The sequence below is a fragment of the Agelaius tricolor genome, unplaced genomic scaffold (assembly GCF_023055355.1).
Source record: "Agelaius tricolor isolate 1412-34295 unplaced genomic scaffold, bAgeTri1.0.p SCAF_13, whole genome shotgun sequence".
Taxonomy (NCBI): domain Eukaryota; kingdom Metazoa; phylum Chordata; class Aves; order Passeriformes; family Icteridae; genus Agelaius; species Agelaius tricolor.
In genome coordinates this window covers 8,690,362-8,711,845 of record NW_027269273.1, presented here as the reverse complement: position 1 = coordinate 8,711,845, position 21,484 = coordinate 8,690,362, and the positions used below count along the sequence as shown (strand labels likewise).

Sequence of the window (21,484 nt, the reverse complement as noted above, 5' to 3'; positions counted from 1 at the left end):
AACTTTTGAGAGTTCACATACTGCAGACAGAAAACAATGGGCTTCTTACAGGTATAGCAAATCTGATATTTCTTTTCAATATCTATTTCTTTTTCAGCTGCTCTGCAGCTATCTTGGCACTTCCTAGAACCAGGAGCTGGACTTTTCCTTCCAAAGTGGAACAGAGCTCAACAATATATGCATTAATTTTATTAATGCATCTTCTCTGAGTATGTAACACACAAGAATTCCTAAAAACTTCAATTTCACTTTTTTAAATTGAGATTATGTTGCAGTACCCAGTAGCACTGTTACAGATGTTGAGTTTTATTATGCTCTTTGAAGGCTATTATTATGTCTGATAGACATTTAATAATCTGAGGTCATGTAACATTAAGAAGGTATTAAATAAATTTACAATGGTAATAAATATCTTGCTAGTGAACCAGAAAAAAGTTTTGAGCTGAATTGTTTTATCATGAAAAAAGTGAGGTGTACCTTACAAACATAACTTATACCTCTACTACTCAACTGAAACATTTTATCTCTGTTTTAAGCAGGATGAAAAATTAGGTTCTATTTGCTGTTGAGAGCTCACCTCTTAAACAGAACCTAGGAGATTTGGAGCAGAGATATTCATTTTATCCTTAAGAAATATATGTAATGTTGAAAAATGTAATTTTACCGAAGAAAAACCCTATGATAGAAACAGATTAGTACAATCATACCTTGAAATGAAAGATATTTACGTATTCACTCTGACAATTCCTTAAGCCTTTAATGTCAATATGTATTAATGGATGTTTTGTACAGAATATTAAAAATCAGTAGAGGCAGAAACGTTAGGTTTTGACTGGGCCTTCTCCCTCATTTTACGGCCAGAACATATTAGTTCAGCTTCTCTAGAACAGAAATTACCAGCAGCCTGAGGTTACCTTAGTTGACAAAAATTTAATGACATATTGTTATTTTTAATTTTTTTGGACAGTTTTTACAAACTCCCATATGCCTAAATGTTTAAATGTTTATTCTTTTAACAGAAACAGCTACTTTTAACTTGAAAAATTTCATTGAGAGAGCTGATAAAAAGCAGGCAATCATTCACCGTGTTATCAACTCTTGAAACTGATATACGACTGTGAACATTTCTCTACACTGAGCTGGGTAATACAAACTGAACTCCTAAAAAAGGCTTTCCAATTACCCTGATTAAATGTGTCTACAGTAATTTTTCTATTTGTTACTTGTTCTGTTGTTTGCTGCATATTAAAACCTCCATTTGGATATATTACCTTACTGCTCTGGCCTGGCTCCTCCCTCCTTGCCCCAACCCAGACCTGCCACAGGGAGCCCTGCAATGCCACTTTCCTCTGGTGCTCAGAAAGCACCTCCTGAAGGGTTGCTTTGCCCAATAAAATCAATTGGTTGTATCATCCCAACACCTCCAGCTCTTCATAGACTTCTAATGAGCAGCTTTCAAGTGTCTACTGCACTACAGCTTGAAAATAAAGCCTGTGCAGGGTGGAAGTGTTTGTCCTGTTCAATTACTGTTCGAGCCAGCCTCAAAGTCAGCTCTCCACCTCCCTCAAATTTCAGCTGACACGTGGCCTCAGAGCACACAATAGCTTTGGCATGCTGCCTGCTGCACAGGCAAACATTTTGAAGACTCAGAAGCTCTAACCCTTCTCTTTCAGTCAGTCTCTTTTGAAAAGTTCTTCCTAATGTATCACCTAGAAGCTTCAGAATTGATTTGTCTTATTCTGCTCATTAGCACTGACTTTTTGGGGGCAAGGAGCAGAAAGAGGATGCATTTCACTGCTGGTTTGGGTTTGTGAGCCAGAAACATGGACAACTGCAGCAGTGGAAGGGCTGATTTGGTTTTGACCACCATAAGCTAAAGCCTAATTTGGGAAGCCTGTAACTAAATGAGACATTACCCCTATTAGCAATAATTTAGTGCAGCCTAGTTTGGGAAAGAGATATAGAAATGCTTTGGAATCAAATTTCTTTGCTTAAAAACCAAAAACCTCCAAACCATACATGCCAAATATTTGGGCATGGACGCATTATACAGAAGAGAGTCTGGACAGGGAGTACATTCCTATCACATAGATTTTTCAAGTTATTGCAGTGTCTGTCAGCTTCTCCACCTTTTGAGAAACTCTTAATCCACTTCTGGGGAGAAAAATCTGGAGAAAATCCTCTCTGCTGTCCTTGATAATCTGTGGTTAATTACCAAAAGGCTGTGGGAGTCTGCCATTGTTCTGCATGCAGGTAGGCACTGCTCCCAAAGTTCCCCCGTTAAGGAAAAGCAGTGTTGACCTGCTGGGCATTTGAAAACCACCTTCATCACCAGACTTCATCTGCACTGCTGTGTTTACACCTTCATGTCCACCTGCTATTTTCTCACATTATTTCCAAACCCCACGGAGCTCAGGCAGGGTGGCAGGTGCTGTGAGTGCAGTGCCAGAGCAGCAGCTTGTGGAGCCAGGTGTGTCAGCACACTGACCACCAACAGGCACATCAGTCCTGCCCAGCACACCTGGGATCCACATGGGGGTAGAAAACAGGAGCAAAAAGGCTAAGGCCAGCTCCAGGAAACTTGTAAATTCAAATTTTGCAGTTACTCCTGTAACTTCTTTACACAGCAATAAGGATGGAGAGGGGCTATTTCTTTTCCTGCAAAAAGGAAAGGCTACAGCCTTCTGCACAACCCCTCCTGGAACACAAGCCATTGTTCAGCAGATAAGAGAAAATTAGAACTGCATTCAGAGCTATTTGTAACTATTTGAGTTAAATAGCAAAGAGGTCAGAAGAGAGTCGGTCCCAAATGGTGGCACGTGGGGAAAACCATTCTGCTACATTAAAGATGTACTTTTAATTAACTTCTCTCTGAATGATTATAATTAAAGACTTTACCACAGGTCTTCTTAGCATAATTACCTTCTATTTCCTTGCACAGTGCACATTCTCAGGAAATGGGAATTGAGATTATTTCTTAATTTAAATACTTCCTCAATTATTTTAAAAGTTATTGCCTTTTAATTGTTTTACTATTGTGATTTTCTTTGTGCTTTTTCATTCTTCTCTGATTCTTACAGGCTCTTGCAAGACCTCAGAAATATTTTTCAGGCAGTCAGGTGCAATTGTGAGCAGTTAACAAATTATGGGTTGCATTTTATTACGTTTGGATCCAGAAAAACAAGTTCATAAAGAGAGTTATAAACTTACTTTTGGACTGGGGAATAAATGGCTCATTTTTCTCACTGGTGCTGAACATATGGTTGGAATTTTTTTCAGTTTTGTTCTGCAGATTGGTGTCTCCTTTACTGTTGCTTTTGTATGGAGGTCTCATCAAATGGCCTTGTTACACCTCAGCTTTTGCCATGTGCACTGAATGTAAAAGATTGAGCAGCCATCCTGATTTATTTGAAGACTAATTGTGCAGATCAGTGCATTCAGTAGTGATTGCTTGGTTTCCTACTAATATTTCCACTGATGCTATAAAGACATACTGGGAGCTGGCAAATGGAAAACAGGCCAAGGGAAACAGGCTCTGCTTTCTCTGCACTGCAGATACACTGGCTCACATTTTCCCCATCAGCCTGAGATTCCTACTGCAGCATGTTATTAAAACAGAAAGATAGAGGTGGCTGAAGACAGGATTTCACCAAGGAAGGGGGAGGAAAATGCACAAAGGAGAAGGATTTAAGGCAGAGCCCTGCCCTCTCTTCTATCAGTTCCTGCCAGCTCTGCAGCAGATTTAGTATGCAAGATTTCCTTCTGAAATTCCTCTTAACTGTATCTTCCAGCCCAGGGAAAACAAACAGCAATAACCCAAGAATAAACAGGATCATTCATCATTTCCTTATTCTTATCTCTGATGATGTTATCTTTATACTGAAATATTTTCCAGTCAGAGGCAGTCTCTGGAAACCAAAGACACCTTTGAAGTAGCACCCCTTGAGACAAAGCACCGGCATCCAATGGAATTGGTGCTGGTTCCAGCTTAGCAGGCAGAGTCTCTGGTGCTGATAGCACATTCACAGAGCTCCCAGGGCTCAGCCCAGCTAGGAAACCTCTGGCAAAGAGAGTTCCCCACATTGCTGCACCTGAGTGCACCAGGGAAGTACCAGACAGACAGCTGAGGCTGTGGGCTCACCTGCACATGACACAGCATTGCAGATACTGACTCTTCAGGCACAAGTTTGAATTGAATATTTAAATTCAATATACATGCTAAAAAATAAAAATAAAAATTAAGGGCATTTAGAAGTTATGACTTTGCAAATCTAATGCCAGCTAATGCTTCTATTATAACCTCCAAAAAGGCATTTTTATATATGATTATCCACAACAATTCAGCCACCTCTGTAGCTATTTTAGTAAAACTTTGATAGTAACTGATGCTAGTAAACCAATTAGTTCTAAGTCATCATTGTACGCTTTCCAGATTTATCTTTCTATGTTAAAAAATCAACAGACAGAAAACTGAGAAAAAAACCCTATTTCCATCCTGTAAGTATTTTGAAGTAAATAAAGAAATGGGAATTTTCCATAAATCTTCCATTTAGGACTCCAATTCCTCTTTCCTTTCATTAGAACCCCTCCCCAAAATTGAGTATGTGGCTGTAACTAGATAAAAATTTGGCCTTCTTTGAAATAAACTTTGGGGTTTCTGTGCATGAGCTTTCAAAAAAGGCAGAAAAATTCTGTTTATTTAGACTCCTGTTCAGAATAAGACCTTGTTACTGTTGGCTCTTACCAAGAAAGCCTTGAGCATAGGCAGCTTTTGCCAAGAAACACTGAAATTCTTCCTTGTAAAGTAATTCCCAAGCTTTTGGCTGTCTCGTTCCCACAGTGCTTCATTAGCTGCAGAACTGAATAAAATTGTTTCTGTTTATGTAAGAACAGATATTAATAGAGCCCATGCACATTTCCACTGCCTGCCATGCAAGGACACACAAAATGACCCATTTAGTTGACTCATAGGTGGAACCTTCTGTTAAGTGGCCACTGAGGTGAGCAGGGTTAAAACAGAAAACAGAATTTTCACTGGGGATTGATTCTGGAGGCACAAATGAGAAGTAGAGAGACATAAATCACATGGAAAGTAAGTAGTAGGCCTAGATTTCAGGAATTTTAAATGTTTAGCCCTACATAGCCTAAATTCTCCCCAGTGTCACCTCCCATCTTGCTCAGTATGTGCTAGAGGAAATCTGTATTTAGTCAGTAAATAAAAAAAAAATAAAATAAAGTGGTATGAACTCAAGAGAGCTACTGAACAGACCTGTTCATCCCCTTCCCAGTGCTTCTCCTTGTTCCAGTGGGAATATTTGCCTGAGACATGTATGAACCTCTTCAGCAGTGCCCCTGCTTAGTCAAAACCCAAATTTCATTCCACCCTTTCTTGTACTGAGGAGCAAGGTTAGGAGCTGAACCCAAAGTAACAAGCCAGTTAGCAGGTTTAATCCTTCCCACCCAGCAGCCTGGCTGAAATCTGCCTCCCTGAGCTCTGCCAGCAGCTTGCACTGCTCCTCTCCCCTGCTCCCAGGAGCAGCCAGGCTTCCAACCCAAACATCCCGGAGCAGCATCGCGCCTCGAGTGTCCAAGAGGGGCACACAGGCTGAGAGGAAGCAGCATCCCTGCTCTTTGCCACCCGTGATGCACACAGCCAGCTGTGAGTCAGTTTTCTCCCACAGGATGGGGAAGGGAAGGAAGGATGAGCAACAGGTACCTGAAGACAAGTGTTTGGCAGGGCAGGAGAAGCAAAGCACAGCAAGTGACTCTCTGCAGCAAAGCACTGCAATCCCCAACCAGAACTGCACAAGCTGATGTGGCCCCAGAGATACCCTAAACATCCATCTGTACTCCAAAGAGGCCATGTGCCTATAGAACAGCCTAGAAACTAGGAATCCACTGTGGGAGCATCCTAAAATTAATAGCAACTACAGAAATCAGAAGAAATTGTGGCTTGTGTGAAAAAGCTTTCACAATACACTCCACAGTGGGGTAAAATAAGCTGCTATTGGCACATCTCAGACTTCTAATGAGTCTTTTCTCTCGTTTGGGATTGCTGGGAGCTGCATGTAATTGGTGCCAAGACTTCCACATGCTGACACATTGGGCTGTCCAGCTGATGGGCCAGGTCTTTGTTCTGAGTGCCTGCAGAGACAGGGCAAGCAGAGCTTTCTCCAAAGAAAGTGCTGTCACTGCCTGGAAAGAGCTTGTGGAGACAGACAACTTGAAACATGGCAGCTCTTTGGCTTCTCAAGAATGACAAGAAGCCAACAAACAATACTTATTTTATATTCAAGTCCAAATGAATCCCATCCCAAAGCAAGTGTTTCTGGAGTGTTTCAGGAAGATCTCCAGCACACACAGATTTTGAGAATATAGGTTGGCATTCTGCAGGGCAATCAAGGAAATGTAACTTGAGCAGAGCTGGCAGGGAAACCCAGCACTCTTCAACATGCAAGCTCACAGAGCAGACAAAAAGGAAAGCTGAGATGGGTTGGAAGAGATTTAAGTTCTGAGACAGAATGTGCAGAAAGTGTGGCACTGTGTTGTGGCAAAAAGTGTAATATAGGTAGCTAATGAAAAAGGAATCTAGGGAAAAAACAAAGAGAATGCAGGGTGAGGGGGAAGTGCTGGAAAAATGTCTTCACTCTTTCAGATTTATCCTGACAATATTGTCATAATTTCATCATTTCCCAATTCTTGTTTCTGGCTGAAAAAGCTAAAACTAGCAGACAAATTCACAGAGAAATATTGGTAGTAAGGCTGAGGCCAGACAAGCTACCTTGCTTATTTGACCTAATTACAAAGATTTTTATAGGGTACCACAATACATAATTCAAGTAGCACATATGGAGAATTACAGAAAAGTAGCGCATATGGAGAATTACAGAAAGAATAAACAACATGAATCACATCAAAAACATAGGCAAAGGGGTCAGCTTTTAAAGGACATTTGAAACATTTAAAAGTTACAATGGATATATTTAAGCTGCCTTCAGAAGGCCAGTGTCTAAAAGCATGATTGACATCCTTGAGGTGACATGTTGGTGAGATCCTCACCTTGCCCTGTTCCTCAGCATCACTGCTTTGTTCTTTCACCAGTTGTGGGGTGTTTTCTACTGGTGATAAAAGCACATCTCTGAGCCTGAATTAATACAAGTACAGAAATATCCAGGGTCCAAGAGCAACAGTGCACAAGGGGTGTCTCTCTTCTTCCCCATCTCTTATCCACAAGACACAAGCAAAGCAGAGCTGAGGCAGAGGGCTTAACAGAGGGATACATTTTCTCTCCTCTTTTTGCACAAGACAAAGAACAGTGATAATTACATTTTAGTTATGAAGTTCTGGACTTAAATGAGCACAAAGTGGTATTAACCACTGGTTCCATGAGTTCAGCCTCACTGGAAGCAGAATGGCATCTGTAAGAGCCCTGTATTTGCACTGACAGCATCATTGTGCTGAGAGCCAAGTGGGAAACCAGATCTCTGAGATTTTGTTCTGCTGGTTGAATAAGACACATTATCAGTTCAGTTCTGATAAGAAATTTCATCAAGGACACAACAAATAATTCCCAGAAAACCCTTATCAAACCTTGCATACAGACATACTCCTTTCCTACTTTAATGAATTTATATTCCCCACCTAAAAACAGGCCTGGCTGAACAACTGCCTTTGACCCACACTGATCTAGCAAAAATCATGTGGTAAAAGAGCACTGAGTCAGCAAAAGCTTACCAGAGCTACTGAGACAGCAGGTATGAACTTCAATGCTGCCTTCAGAGGTGAAAAAAAGATTCAGAAAAACCTCAGCAGAGATAAGGTAGTTCAGGAGTAATCTGACTTCTCCAAGGGGAAAAAACCCAAGTCTTTAAAACTAATGACTCTTGCAGCTACTTTGAAGGCATCAAAGACTTGAAAACATCAAATATAGTGGCAGCAGAGAGAATCCATCCCTGTGGTATCACTGTGTGTTACGGAAGAATTTAACCAGCTGGTGAAGAAAAACTTGAAAAGGGATATGGAAACATAGTATTAAAAAATGCATACATCATATTGAACCATTAATTCTACTCATTCTGCAACGTGCCTGTGTCTGCCAGTGCCGCAGTTAATAGAGAGCACATGAAACTCAGAATGCAATTAAGTCTTGGGAGAAGCACAGTTGGAGGCTGTGGCAGTTTCTATGGCAACCTGAAGGGCTCAAGACTAGTAACAGGAGATTAACTTTAAAGGCAAGATAAGTACATAAATATAGCTCTCATTTACCATTTTCTCCGCTTCCAAATGGGCCATGTATTTTCAATTTAAACAATACAGAAATGCAGTCAGATGTCCTACTTGCTATTAACTGGGGCAAAAATAGCCTTTAAGAACACCCTGCTAAAAAATTCTGACAATTTCAGATTCGGGGAGTCATCTAAACTCCACTAATGAATTCAATCAAAATGGAAACACCAGGCTTGAGTGCTGCCAGGAGATTAGAACGAGGCTTCAGGATAGAGAACATGACAGCCATAATAAGAGTTTGCTGATGTCAACACACTGTATGCTTTTGAACAAATCCTCTTGACGTGTTTTTCTGGATTATGCCTCAGATCAGGTTTTAAGTCTCCAAAAGAGTGAGGGCAAGATTAAGAAGAAATTTTTAAGCACTACAGGCCTTTTTTCTTTCCTTCTTTCTTTTAAAATATTCTCTTCAGTAAGAAAGAATATGTCAAAAAAACCTCGTCCCATTTTTTTTCCCAACACTTTGGAGCTTCTATTCAAAAGATCAGCTGAGACTGCAGTCACCTTTTGAACTCCTGCCCACCTTACTTACAAATAATCCAAAAAAAGTTCATTAAAGAGAGGCCACATCCCTAGTGCAGTCATTTGCTCTGAACTTGTTTACTACATAATTTAAAAACAGCTGGTACATGCATAACACATTGAGGAACATGTATGTATCCAGTGTGGGGACAACACTGCCAGCAGAACTGAAAGCAGTTACATTAGCTAAATTAGCAATTTAATTAGCAGCCACATTAGGAAAATTGCCAGTCCAATGTGATTTAACCCTCTCCTGAGTAACACGGATCTCACACTGGCACCTCTGCACAGCTTTTCTTGAGCATCAGATTCCTGAAAGAAAAATGGCATCACCCCTACTGTACTATTATTTGGTGACTTAACCCAATGCAGGGTTAATTCACAAGGTGCTCCAAGGATTACTGTGGAGTAACACAAGTCCCTTGGGCTGACTCAACCATGCCCTCAAACCCTCATGCAGTTCTACTTGCATGGTGAGCATTTTTAGTAGGAATTTGTTGACTTGTTTTCTACTTGAGGAAAGAATGGAGACACCCTGTGAAAATGTCAAAAAGTCACTGTTACATAATTCAAATGTGCTTTTCACTTCACTGAAGGCATTCCAACTTGCCCATGATAATATCTAAGCACCACCTAGAGTGGGCAGGTTGGCATAGCAATATTAAAGACTGGGCTCTATGATCTCAGAGGTCTTTTCCAAACTTAATGATTCTGTGATTCTATCCACAATGGAACCTGTGCTCCGCTTCTGCTATAGTGGGAATTTGCCTGTTGGATGTGCAGAGCAGAAGGAAACACTGATCTGTTATTTTTTATTAAGAGAAGGCTTTGGGGTGACCTAATTATGGCCATACAGTACCTGAAGGGAGCCCACAAAAGACATGAAACTTGTTACAAGAGCTTGTAGTGATAGGGCAGAAGGGGGAACAGCTTCAAGCTGGAAGAGAACAGGTTTCCATTCTTAGGGGAAGAAAAGCCAAAGCCAAAACCACATTTTGGAGCAAGACCTGTAGAGCCAGTCTGAGATGTGTTGAAATAGGAAAGAAATTTTGCCATCCCTCTCTACGAGGGGCAATATACATCACCTCCATCAGTATAAAACCTAATTTAAGAGATAGGTGACTTCTCCTTGCTTCAGTGTCATTTTACACCAAGAAGAAATAGTTTATAAAATGTGAAGTGAGTTTGAGTAGTGAAAACTTCCTCCTATTTGTTTTAATTTAACAGGGAACCAGAAATAAAAATCTCTCTAAATAAAAATAAGGTATGTCCCCCCAAATGCCAAGCATTTGTTCTACTTTGTCACATCCATGTTTTAAAAGAGGTATATAATACCCTGACTTTCAGGAAAAAGGATTTGTGGAGGAGGCAAAAGGGAACAAGGAAAAAGAAATTACCTAAAGACCTTGTTTCCAGAATTAATATTTTGTTCACAGTAGAAAAGCTACAACAGGGTGAGATGAGGACAGAACTCTCTGCTTCTTTATTGAAGTGCAGGTTGTTGTGAAATAATTAATTTTTCCTTCTGTTTCCCATTGCTTTCCTTTTTTTTCTCCCTTTCAAGTAATTGAAAAGCCACAGTTGAAGAATATGCAGGGACAGCAGCAACCTTTCAACTCTGAAGTTCATTTTGACTAAAAAAAAGAACCACAAAGCTATACAAAAATTTCAAAGAAGGAAAGATTACATACTGTAGAATCCATTAAGTGGGAGGTAGTTGAAGAGATCCATCATTCCCCTCAATATTCTTAGGAGCTGACCTGTCCTGTAATTGAAGTTACCATATCTCACTTTGAAGAGTTTCTTTTCTCTTTCTGGAGTGGCTGTGTCAGTGCCAAGTTCCTCAGGAGGGACAGCTTAGTAAGAGTACAAAAAATTCTGCCCTCCTTTGCTGCACATGAAGGTCTTTTTATTTTTTTTCTTTGATTTTCATTCAAAATGAACTTCTCTATTTTAAAGGAGTAGGTTTCACTGGAGGAAAACATAAGGATAACTTTGAAATGTGTGTCTCAGGTAAAAGTCCTCAGCAAACAGTTTAAAAACAGAAATCAGAGCAAAGCTTTGCAAAGTTATTTGTGTGTGGGATTTGGTTTGTTTTGTTGGGGCTTTGGCTTGTTGATTAGTTTGTGTTTTTCTCTAAACCATGTTTTAGCAGATCCCTAAGCACAGTTCTCAGAAACAGCATATTTGTGAATTTTAAGCATACAAATGAATTAATCTGCTCCTGGTTTTGCTATAACGAAGCAAACTGACTTCATAAATAATGACTCAGATCTGGATCTGCTGTAGACTTGGGAAACAAAGAGACTTTATAAGGAATGACATTCTCATGGATGTGACTTTGGATTTCATCTGCTTATGCTCTCTCTGGTCAGAAAGTGCAATGACTTTTACCATGTGAAGACGGGGAATAAGAAACACTGGGAAAGAAGTCAACAGTGTTTGCTGCTGCTAAACTTTAACTCATGCTCCGGACAGATCCAGAAGGAGATTTTGGTAAAATACACAACTTACTGAGGAGACAAAGGCTCAGCTCACTGGTTATCCAGAATTCAGCAATTTTCAGGTCTGTAATCGGCAGTTTTCACAAGTTCTTTAGCCTTCTAACATAAGCCATGCTTGGTAGTTGCAAAGGTTGATTAAACAGGTACAGCTCTTTACCATTCTGCAGCCCATTTAATACTGATTTTAAACACAGTTTATCTTGGTCTTCTCCCTCCCTCCACCCCAACCAGCATTTTGGTTAATCTTGGAAGGCATCATGGAATATAAATATTCAGCAAAGTAGCCAGGAATTAGACTAAACATTAACAACATCAAAGCAAGAGTTGGAAGAAAGAAAAGCAGCAGATCAGATATTTAACCAAGGAAATATTTCATTCATCCATCATTTCTTGCAATTTTAAATAGTAGATTGCTTCCTATACTTTCCTAGAGAAAATATGCAAAACACAAACATATTTTTATGGCTACTGTATGGTTTTGATTTACAGTGTGCTCCCTGTATCCAAATCCAACTCACTCTCTATTATTGCTGCTTAATCCTCTTCTATTAACCAAGAAAAAGGTTATGAAGGTCAAAGCTATCAATGGAATTCCCAGAGAGTCTAGAAATAAAACTAGAAATCAGGGAACTAAAAGATACCAAAAGAGTAAAGAGTTCTAAATCACAATTTCTTCACTTGGTCTCCACTACAAATCTATGAAAATATTAAAGATCTTGTATAAACTACTAATAGACCAAAATGTTTCCTTTTTGTTTCTTTTCTTTGAAATAATTTTTCCCCTTCAATGTAGTCCCATTCATCTTAATGTCTTTGGTGAGGGGTAAAAGAACACACAAAAATCCCAAAGTTGCAGATCTTAGGGCATGTAAAGGACACACTGTGACATCTTCTGTCCTCCTCTACTTGCACAGCTTTCCCCCTGCCCTGCCTGCAGGGCTTGCACAGGGATCAGCCTTTCCCTGCCCCAGCAGCCAGCCCTCCCCTCCCATGCCAGGTCCAGCACTGCCCACCTTGGCTCACCCCGGCCTCTCTTGGCTCCCCCCGTGGGCAAGGAAGAGCAGAGGTCAGTTCTAAGCTGCACAAGATCTGGCTCCAGCTCTGCCCAGCTTCCCACGTGTGAGAGCTGCCCAAAAGCTGAGCTCCTGTGCCTGCTCTCACATCTGACACCAGCAGCTCCCAGGCACTGCTCCAGCTGCATACTGGAAACAGCAGTGGATCAAACCAGCAACCCCTCAAGTATTTCCTTGTCCTAGCAGCTTCCAGAAAAAAATCAGTCCTGAGCAGCATTCTCTGCAAAACCCTCTCCAGGCACAGCTGACTACCCCAGCACTTGGCAGGGCAGCCTAAGGCCCATACTGTGGTTCCTCACCATCCTTGTGAGCACATCTGCAGTCCCCTGGGAATAGGGCAACATCTAATTAAAGCAGATGGTCAGAGAAAATTCAAAGGTCAGGATTAAAGTTGCTGGCAGAACCTCGGCTTCAAGCATCCATCTCAATTATCAGCCATAGAAGCCAATCCGTGCATGCAAAGCCAACTGCAGTAATATTTCCTTAAATCAAAACTGGCCTTGGAGTGCTTTTTTCACTTATTCCTCCCCAGTTTCTGTCCACAATTTTATTTTAAAAAGATGTATCAGTAAATCAAAGCAACTTGGACATAACTTTTCTAGCCACAGACCCCAGGGAACAGGTGCAGCACGCAACTTCACCATCCATTTCCTTTCATTTCTCATAATTTTTGGCTCAATTGCACTTGTATTTTTACTACAGTCATATTTCATTCCTTTCCTTCTCATAAAAAAACAAAGTAGAAAAAATAAAGGTAACCAGCATTTGGTAGTTCTGGAATCTCGCAAAAATGCTGACTCATGAACGTGCATTTCCATTTTTACTTGAAGCAAATAAATTAAACACTGCAGACTCCACTCAAACTGGGCGAGAGGGAAACTGCATTAGATTCTGAGATGCTAATGGCCCTTCAAGGCTCAGCCGAGCCTTTCTGCATGCGAGGCGATAAGTGCTAGCCCTATTCTTCTCTCGATTGCTGTTGTTTAAGTGCTTAAGGATGTTTGCGTACTTGCCAGAGTAGGCGAAATAAACTAATTAAAGAGGAACAAAGCAGTCTAGGAACTGTCGGGTGTGGGAGAGGCAGCGTGAGAGGGAACAGCGCATTCAGAATATGCCTATTAAATTCACTGTTGCACAGCTCTGTAACTAACTGCAGTTAAATGATCTACAATTAACTACTGTTTAAAAAGAGTTGGACTTTCTAATTTTCCCTATTTTTTGACAGTGAAGGTTTTTTCAGGTTTTTATTTTACTCTACATTTCTTGCCTGTTTTTCTGAACACATTGCTCATTTCCGACCCTAACCTTGCATGAAATGAAAAGCCACTAAGGGTTTAAAATAAGCTTTCATCTCCCCGACTGTTACAGCCAAACATAAGTCAAAACGCAGAAATATTTAACGCTTATATATCATAAGCCTGATATATCATAAGCCTTTCAGTACAAATTCATTTTATTTCCCAAGGGTTTGTTTTCCTATCAAGGATTTCATTTCTGATGTTTGGTTTGGTTTTTTTTGAGAAGTCTTTAACATCAGCAAACAAATCAAATTGCCCCTGTTCACCAAAGAGAAGGAAAACAAAAGTACTAAGAGATTTTATTGGCAGTCCTGCTCAGGTAAGGAAGGTGACACAAGCATAAAATAAAAAAGGCTTGCATTTCATAATGGTTTAGAGGGGAATCTATACCCTTCCTTCATGCATCTCTGGTATCAATTAATTATCTGAGGAAGGAACAGGCTGATGCTCTGATACACTACAAAAATAGAAAGGTAATACCTAATTTTATGACAGGCTCTCAAAACACATTAAAGGGTTACGTCCAAAGCTCTGGAGTGAGAGAGAACAATGCTGACACCACGTGGAAGAAAACGCTGCTGGCTCCTTCCTCTACTGCTGGCTTGAGATGCCTGAAAATCTTACACTTGGGTCAGGTGTTGTGGTAAATGTTTTAAGCATCAGAGGAAGACCGCACACATCCTCTGAAACCAGAGATTTGTGTTATTCTAGTGGGTACACCAACAGATTAATTAATTATAATCCTCTTCCTTGCAGTGTAGATGATGTTTTTGAGCAAAGCAACGGCTGCTGCTGCCGTGAGCACATCAGGTATTGCTCCCCTTGACAAACTGCAGATGAGCACCCTTCACCTGTAATCTATACAGGTTCTGTAAGTCTGACTATGTGGGAGCTTTCCATGTGCTCCATTCTCAGCCAGACTGAGGATGGGCATCCACAGAATAAGTAACAAAGGTGAGACTCCAGTGTGTTGGTTTCTGTGCCCGTACTGCCTTCAAAACCATTTCCCAAGCCACAAAAGGCCTGTATCAGTTACCAGTTTTAGAAAGACCTCCCCTTCTCACACACATTGTATCCTTAGGGAACAGCAGCCCGGGATCAGTGTGAGCAGCTCATGGCACTGCCTGAGCTCTGCTCTTGTACCGCTGACTGCAGTAAAGCCTCAGCATTTCAGCCTGAGCAGCTCCCCTCCTCTGTGCCAGAGCTGCTTGTTACAGTAAAGCACAGCCAGCAGTGTCCTCATTTGCCACACAGGGCACACCCTCTCTTGCCAAGCTTCTCTCCCAGCGCAGCTTTGCCCAGGCCAAAAAAAAAAAAAAACAAACAAAAAAACCCCAAAAACCAACCAAACCACCAAAAAAAAAAAAAAAAAAAACACCAAAAAACCAAAACCACCACAACCAAATAAAAATCCCCATGCTTCTGAGTACTAGGAAGGGAAAAAGAGAAAAAAGTAAACAGCAGCACAACCCACCTGGGGGCTGAAGTGTGGCAGCAGTGTCCCAGGGGAGTTGTCCAGCAAGCCAAGAGAAACCCCCAGCGCTGCTGGAGCAAACATTAAACCAGTGACATTTCCTCCAGACCCTGCAGGTCCCCACAAGGGGAGAGCAGGCACACTCGTCCTTTCCAAGTTTCAGATCTCCAGTACAAAGGCCAGGCTGCTGCAGACCACAGGCACAGCACAGAAAAGCTCTGTTCCTTGCAGCCACAGGCAGCAAGGCTCTGGCACTGAGCCCCTAGAAGGAGCAATGAGTACTCCAGCCACATCCACTTGAGCTGTTTCAAGTCAAACTTCCCCAGCCTACAGCAGTTTTCATCAAATCTTTATGCCCACAGTCAGTAACATATTCTGCTGTGCTTTTCCAGAAGAGAAGAGACACATCTTTACAATTTGCCACAATGTTCGTGGGGGTATAGGGCCTGCCTACTTTGATCTCTACTAATGGCATTTTTCGTCCAGTCTTCTGGTTTGATCAGTACTTAAATAGAAAATAAAAATGCAGTGTTTAATGAGTCCATATTTTAGCAAGTTTACAAAGATTAGGGAAAAGAGTTTTCCTGTGGAATGGGAAATAATATTAAGCAGTCTATACTTCGATAATGTAACAGTCATTACTTCTATAATGTAACAGCAATCCCCACAGATACACTGCCAAATCTCCCAGCACTTCACATGGCACACACAGGGTTTGCTATGTTCACATCTAAAACCAACTAAAACATACCACTGTTAAGGAAAAAACTCAAACGAAAGAAAGTAATTAATACTTCTACAAATAGGAAATGGAATTATGTTCTCCTATCCAGGAAAAACTATTTTGACAAGACAATTAGACTAACCTGGAAACTTCAGATAATGAGATAATGTCTGGTTTGTTGGTTGTTCATTTGTTCTGAAAGTTTCAGCTGAAATTCAGCAAGAATTGTCATGGGATTAACAAAGTAAAAGACCAGTTAAATTATTGCTGTCCTCCACATTGAGGATATTCCATTTGGGTGACCACAATTCTATTTTATGACAACTTCCCATGCAAGTGAGGCACCAAATTTTTTTTTTCACAGAAGAGTTAATGCTGAAACATCCATATCCTCTGTGGAAAAAGCTAAAAACCCACAAGATTAACAAAGCTCTCCAGACCACAAAAGCCTTCCCAATAAAGCCATAATTTGAGCAGATAAAGTATCCATGAAATATTTAGTTGCACTCTTCTGAGCAGCTCCAAACCACACTACAGTTTCAGAATTTCATTCAGAGCTGTCTGTGGTCAACCTGCAGGTCCAGGATACTGTCCAGCTCCATTTCCCCAACCCCCTGGATTCCTGCAATCCCTTCAAAATAGGGTTCTAAGATTGTAGAGAGCAGCCTTGCTGATATATAGTGAAGTGTGCATGAAAGGACAAAGCAAGAGAAGAGAACAAGAAATGAGACTCCTCTCCTCAGGGTGTAGGCATTTCTCCTAACCAAACCCATGCTTTAATGGGGATACAAGCAGTGGCTTGTAGGACCCATAAAAACTGGGTTTTTATGGCACTGCCTACTTTGTCTTGCAAACAAACAGGTCATGCTCCTGTTTGTTTGCAAGACAAAGGTTTTGTGCCTAAATCAGGAAGGATTCATCTATGACTTCTGTGCAAACAAGAGATACAGAAACAAATTCTTGGACTAGATGCAAAAAAAAAAAAAAAACAACAAATTGCATATTCAACTTTTGTCATTTCTGCATCTTACATTCCAGATAAATTGCTAATAGCAAGGTTTGGTTCATAATTACACTATAGAAGTTAAGATAATCTTGCACACCTCCAACACAGCTATTGACATTCCTTGGGTTAAACAAGGAATTAAAAAGCAAAACAAAAACAGTTATTAGAAAGGCCTCAGGTGAAAACAGACACCATGGTGCCTAACCTCCTTTTAAAGAATTATTTAATCCAAACATGAAAATCAGTTGAGTACCAGTGCAGCTTGGACACAAATTTATAGGACAGCTTTAAATGCAAGTGAATTCTAAGGAGCAGGGGAGTGGAGGGGGGGAAAAAAAATCAAAATTCAAATAAAATGCATTTAAGAAAACCCATACACAGACACAAAACCCCAGCCTAGTAGGATTCTGGGCCATTCTTACTCTATTTTAAGGGTGAAAAATATATGTACAACACACAGGAAAAAAGGACAAATTAAAATACATCGTGGCTGGGATATAACTATAAACCACTATCTTTATATATAATTGGTGGCTGTAAATAGCCCACTGTCCAGCCTAGGGTAATAGTTCTGAGCTACAAAAAAACTTAAACCCAAAACTTCTTCTCCCAGTCTGTCAGCCTGAATCAGCCAGCACACACAGTGTCAGTGGCATGGCTCTTGGAACTTTGAGACACTAAGAACTGTGCTCAGAACAATCCATCTGCCATTTCAGCCCACAAACAGCACAACTGAGGGTTAAGTCTTGTCAGCTGTGTGGCAGGCCTGCCAGATTGGCATGGCTTTAGTTTGACAGAGCTCAGGTTAACTTTTAAAACATTGAAATGGGAAAAAAAAGACAACCCAACAACAAAATCAGAGGAATTAAGTAGTCCAAATGCAAGTATCTGTATAAAAGCCAGTAAAAACAAGTTTCATTTCCAGGACGCAACAAGGAATCTGAGCCAGGTTTGCCATTTCACTTTTTGCTTGTTTTACTGGAAGAAAAACATGGACTTCTAATATGTTTAGTTTGTAAACCTAACTTTGATGTTTCTAGTTTAGTGGACCTTGAGCAATTGTTATATTATGAAAGATGAAGGGTACCTATCCAATGTGCTGAGTTTCCTGCCAAAAATTACAAAAACAAGATCAGCCACAGAATACTGAATTCCCTTCTCACCCACAGATGGGATTTCTTTCATAAGTTTACCTCAGAGTAGGAGAGTGCCCCATGGCTATGCCTTGTCTGAGGCTTTATTAAAGAACTTGAAAGCAGCTTTTCAGCAGAATTCTTTCCCACATCACCACAATTCCAGACAGACTGTGACATTTTGCAGAATTACAGGGAGTGAAGCTGGTTCTAAAACAAAAGCACTGCAAGTGAAAGCCTGGTTTCCTGGCTTCTCTAATACCTCTCCAATTTCTTTTAGCTGCTGATGCTTCCTCTAGCTTTGCAAACAGATGTCTTGGGACAGCCAATATTTTTATTTTGTGTGCTCATTTGAGTACTGGTTTCAGAAACTCCCAGAGGTGGCAGTGACATGGGACTTCTTCAGAGAGAAAGGGGAGCTGGGAGCATGAGCTCAACACTGTTTTAGTGTGAAACAATCCTAGTGTTACATTTGGGGCCATGTCTTGGGGCATTCAAGAAATATTTTAGAAACATCCTTATATCAGTATAGCGTGTTCTTTATACCTGTGTCTGTACAGGTTTTGTTTTCAAAGAAAGCTTCCAAGGAACATTACAGTCCCAATATTCTCTTTGGGATACATAATATGTTCTAAATACTGACTTTAACTTTGTTTGAAAAGTCTGGTAGCTTTCCTTAACAGGGATATTTGGAGAAAGAAGCCAGAAAATTTAGGAGTCATAAACACAAATATCATCACCCACATTTACATGCAGCACTAATCTCTTCCACAGTCCATCACTTGACCTGGCACACTGCTGCCAGCTTTACCATGAACCTCAAGGATCACAAAACTGCACTGTGAAGTATTAAACTGCAGGGTTTGCTACATTTCCTTCATGGCTTTTTCCAAAAATCAGTTTCAAGTTCAGCAGCAATGATACACCACATCACAAAGTGAAAACAAGATTTATATTGACCCTCTCTCTAAACCAGGATTTGTCTATCATGTTTCTTGCACCACGAGGTTTTCAACAAAGAGGCAAAAAAAGGAATCAAAGAGCTAGCAGTGTTTTAGAAAACACCCAAGGAGAGGCTGGAACATACACAGTGAGTTCTAAAAAATAAGAGAGGGGTTTCAAACCTTCTGATTTGGCTTTCCTGCATCATCAATGTATAGACAAAACACACAAAATAAAATGTGTTTCACTCAAGGAAAAATCCAGTGGCTTTGATCTAACAAAGCTTGGCATTAATATATTTAAAGTAGAATAGCTTGGGATTTTCTTCTGGACCTTTTGCTTTTGCACTTGCTTTTTTTCCAAATTAGAATTTTAACTCACGTTTCCTCTCCAGCTTAGGTATATCATGAATATTTACATTGCTGGCTCCAAGGTACAGGCATTAATTACACTATGTATAAGCAAATGTATTTCCAGTTCTGGGTTTTAACTAATGAAGCACTTTTTATTTCTTGCTGCAACTTTCTTACCTGAAGGCCATCTTCTTGCCTCTGTGAGAAGCAAGGGTCCAGGTCAACAAAAAGCATCTCCTGGTGTTGGAGCAAATACAGCAGGAGGCCATTGTAAAGCCTTTGTTCTTCACAAGCCAAGGGACTGACAGGAATCCTAAAGGAAGAGGAGCTGGATTAACCTTAGGAGCTCTCAGATCAGGGGCTGGTCATGGGTGACACAGGGAGCCCTCCCAGTGGCCAAGGTAATTCAGCAAAGCAGCAATTGCTGGGACAGTGACCACTGGAGCTTGGGGGGTTCAAAACATCAGGACCTGTACAGGCACAGAGCCCCAGCTTTGCTGCACTGGTTCACAACACAGTGAATCCTTGTGACAGCACAGCAAAGGAGTAAGAACCTGACAGGAGCTCAGACACGAGCTTTGAAAAATCAAGGGTGAAAAGGACAGGCAAACAAAAAGCACCCTAGCAATCTGCCATTGCTCACTGGCATTGGGGTGGAAAGAGTAGTTTAGTTTTGTTCTACCTTCATTTATGAAGGTGAGCTTTGATCACTGCAATGTCTTATTACCAGAACTGTCTGGAAAAAAAAACCAAACCCACAGGTAATAAACTGCTTCAGTGTATTAATTTATAAATCCACAGACATCAGTTGTATCAGGAAGTGGAAATTCCAGATGTTCCCATTAACCATGTTGAGTTTGGGTTGGGTTTTTGCCTTTCTTGCTTGATCTCCCCCTATTTTTGGGGTCTTTATGAATAGTAGTTAAATTTTTACTGTCCCCATCAAGTCAGAATAATTTAATTAAAAGGATTCTTTATATAGGATTTTAATCTCAACCCCTGAAGGACTTGTGTATTCCCCTCACCAACTATTTGGAAGCTTGGATGACATTTACATAAATGCTGTGCCCTTAATGGAGCTTCTCCAGCCATGCTGCACCAACTTTGTTACACCCAGCACAATATTAATATTTAAACAAGAAATTCATAAACTCAGGAGACTAATATGGAGCATGAATACACCAGTCTTCTCTTTGCCAAATGAGTACATTCATTATTCATTTGCAATTTTAAAGTACAAATATACACATTGGGCCCGGTCCAATTGCTCTCATTCGTGTTCCTCTTTTGTAAACTTACTGTTGTTTCTGTAAGGACTTAAGTTTGGGCTCCTTTTGGAAGCAGAAGGTTTAAGCAGGGTTTTAGCCAGGTGTAACAGAGAGATTTACAGGATGAACCACTGTGTCATCAGTTCCTTCTTTAGGATTAATAAACATTTCTCTTTCTTGCATTCCCATTTTTCTTGGGATGGACTCAGTTTCTCCACAATAAACAAGGCTGCTTGTAAAACGTGGTTGACTGAGCAATAGCCTTTGCTGCATACAACAATCCTAAGAGATTACTCATCACTTACCAAACATCAACACCCTCAGCTCACAGGCCAGACAAGCAGTATTTTTAGTCCTTTGTCTTCTTTTTCAGCTTCTTTTATTAGCTTAGACACGTGTTCCTGAATCCACCTCTACCAGCTGTTAACTCCTCACCAGAAGGAGCACTGCACAAGCTATTCAGAAAGATAAATGGCTCCCAGACCACTCATTGAGTCCTCCCTTCCCTTATTAGCAGCCTGGGTTTGAGTGCCCAGTTCTCATTGCATCCTAAAACAGATCTAAACTATAGACTGGGAGGAGACAGCTGACTCCAAATATCAATGTCTCATCAGCAGATATTCATGGGTGGCAACAGGTGTGCATTCCAAATATAGAGAGTACACTTTTAGTTTTCTCTTCAGCCACCTTCCACAATGACTTTCAATTAATTTCGTGAAATAACCACTTCTTGCCTGTTCAGATACTTCTGCTGCTACCAGAAACCCCATTATTGGGGTGACAGTAAGGGGGAGCCAGGTTCCCCCACTGCTAAATCCAGGCACGTCATCCTAGGAAGAGCAGAGCTGCTGAGGTGTATTCTGCACTTCCCCACAAAAGCCCCATAAATCAGTTGTAGCAC

At 40.7% G+C, this 21,484-nt stretch overlaps 1 protein-coding gene across 7 annotated transcripts in view; it reads right to left on the bottom strand.

Annotated features, from left to right (window-relative positions):
- Window positions 1-21,484, bottom strand: part of FAM13C (family with sequence similarity 13 member C) — a 115,301-nt gene that overhangs the window by 86,412 nt on the left and 7,405 nt on the right. For all 7 annotated transcript variants that reach the window (XM_071438662.1, XM_071438661.1, XM_071438666.1 and 4 more), the window contains exon 5: window positions 19,493-19,628. In XM_071438662.1, coding sequence (XP_071294763.1) covers window positions 19,493-19,628 — 136 coding nt within the window. The remainder of the gene's footprint in view (window positions 1-19,492; window positions 19,629-21,484) is intronic.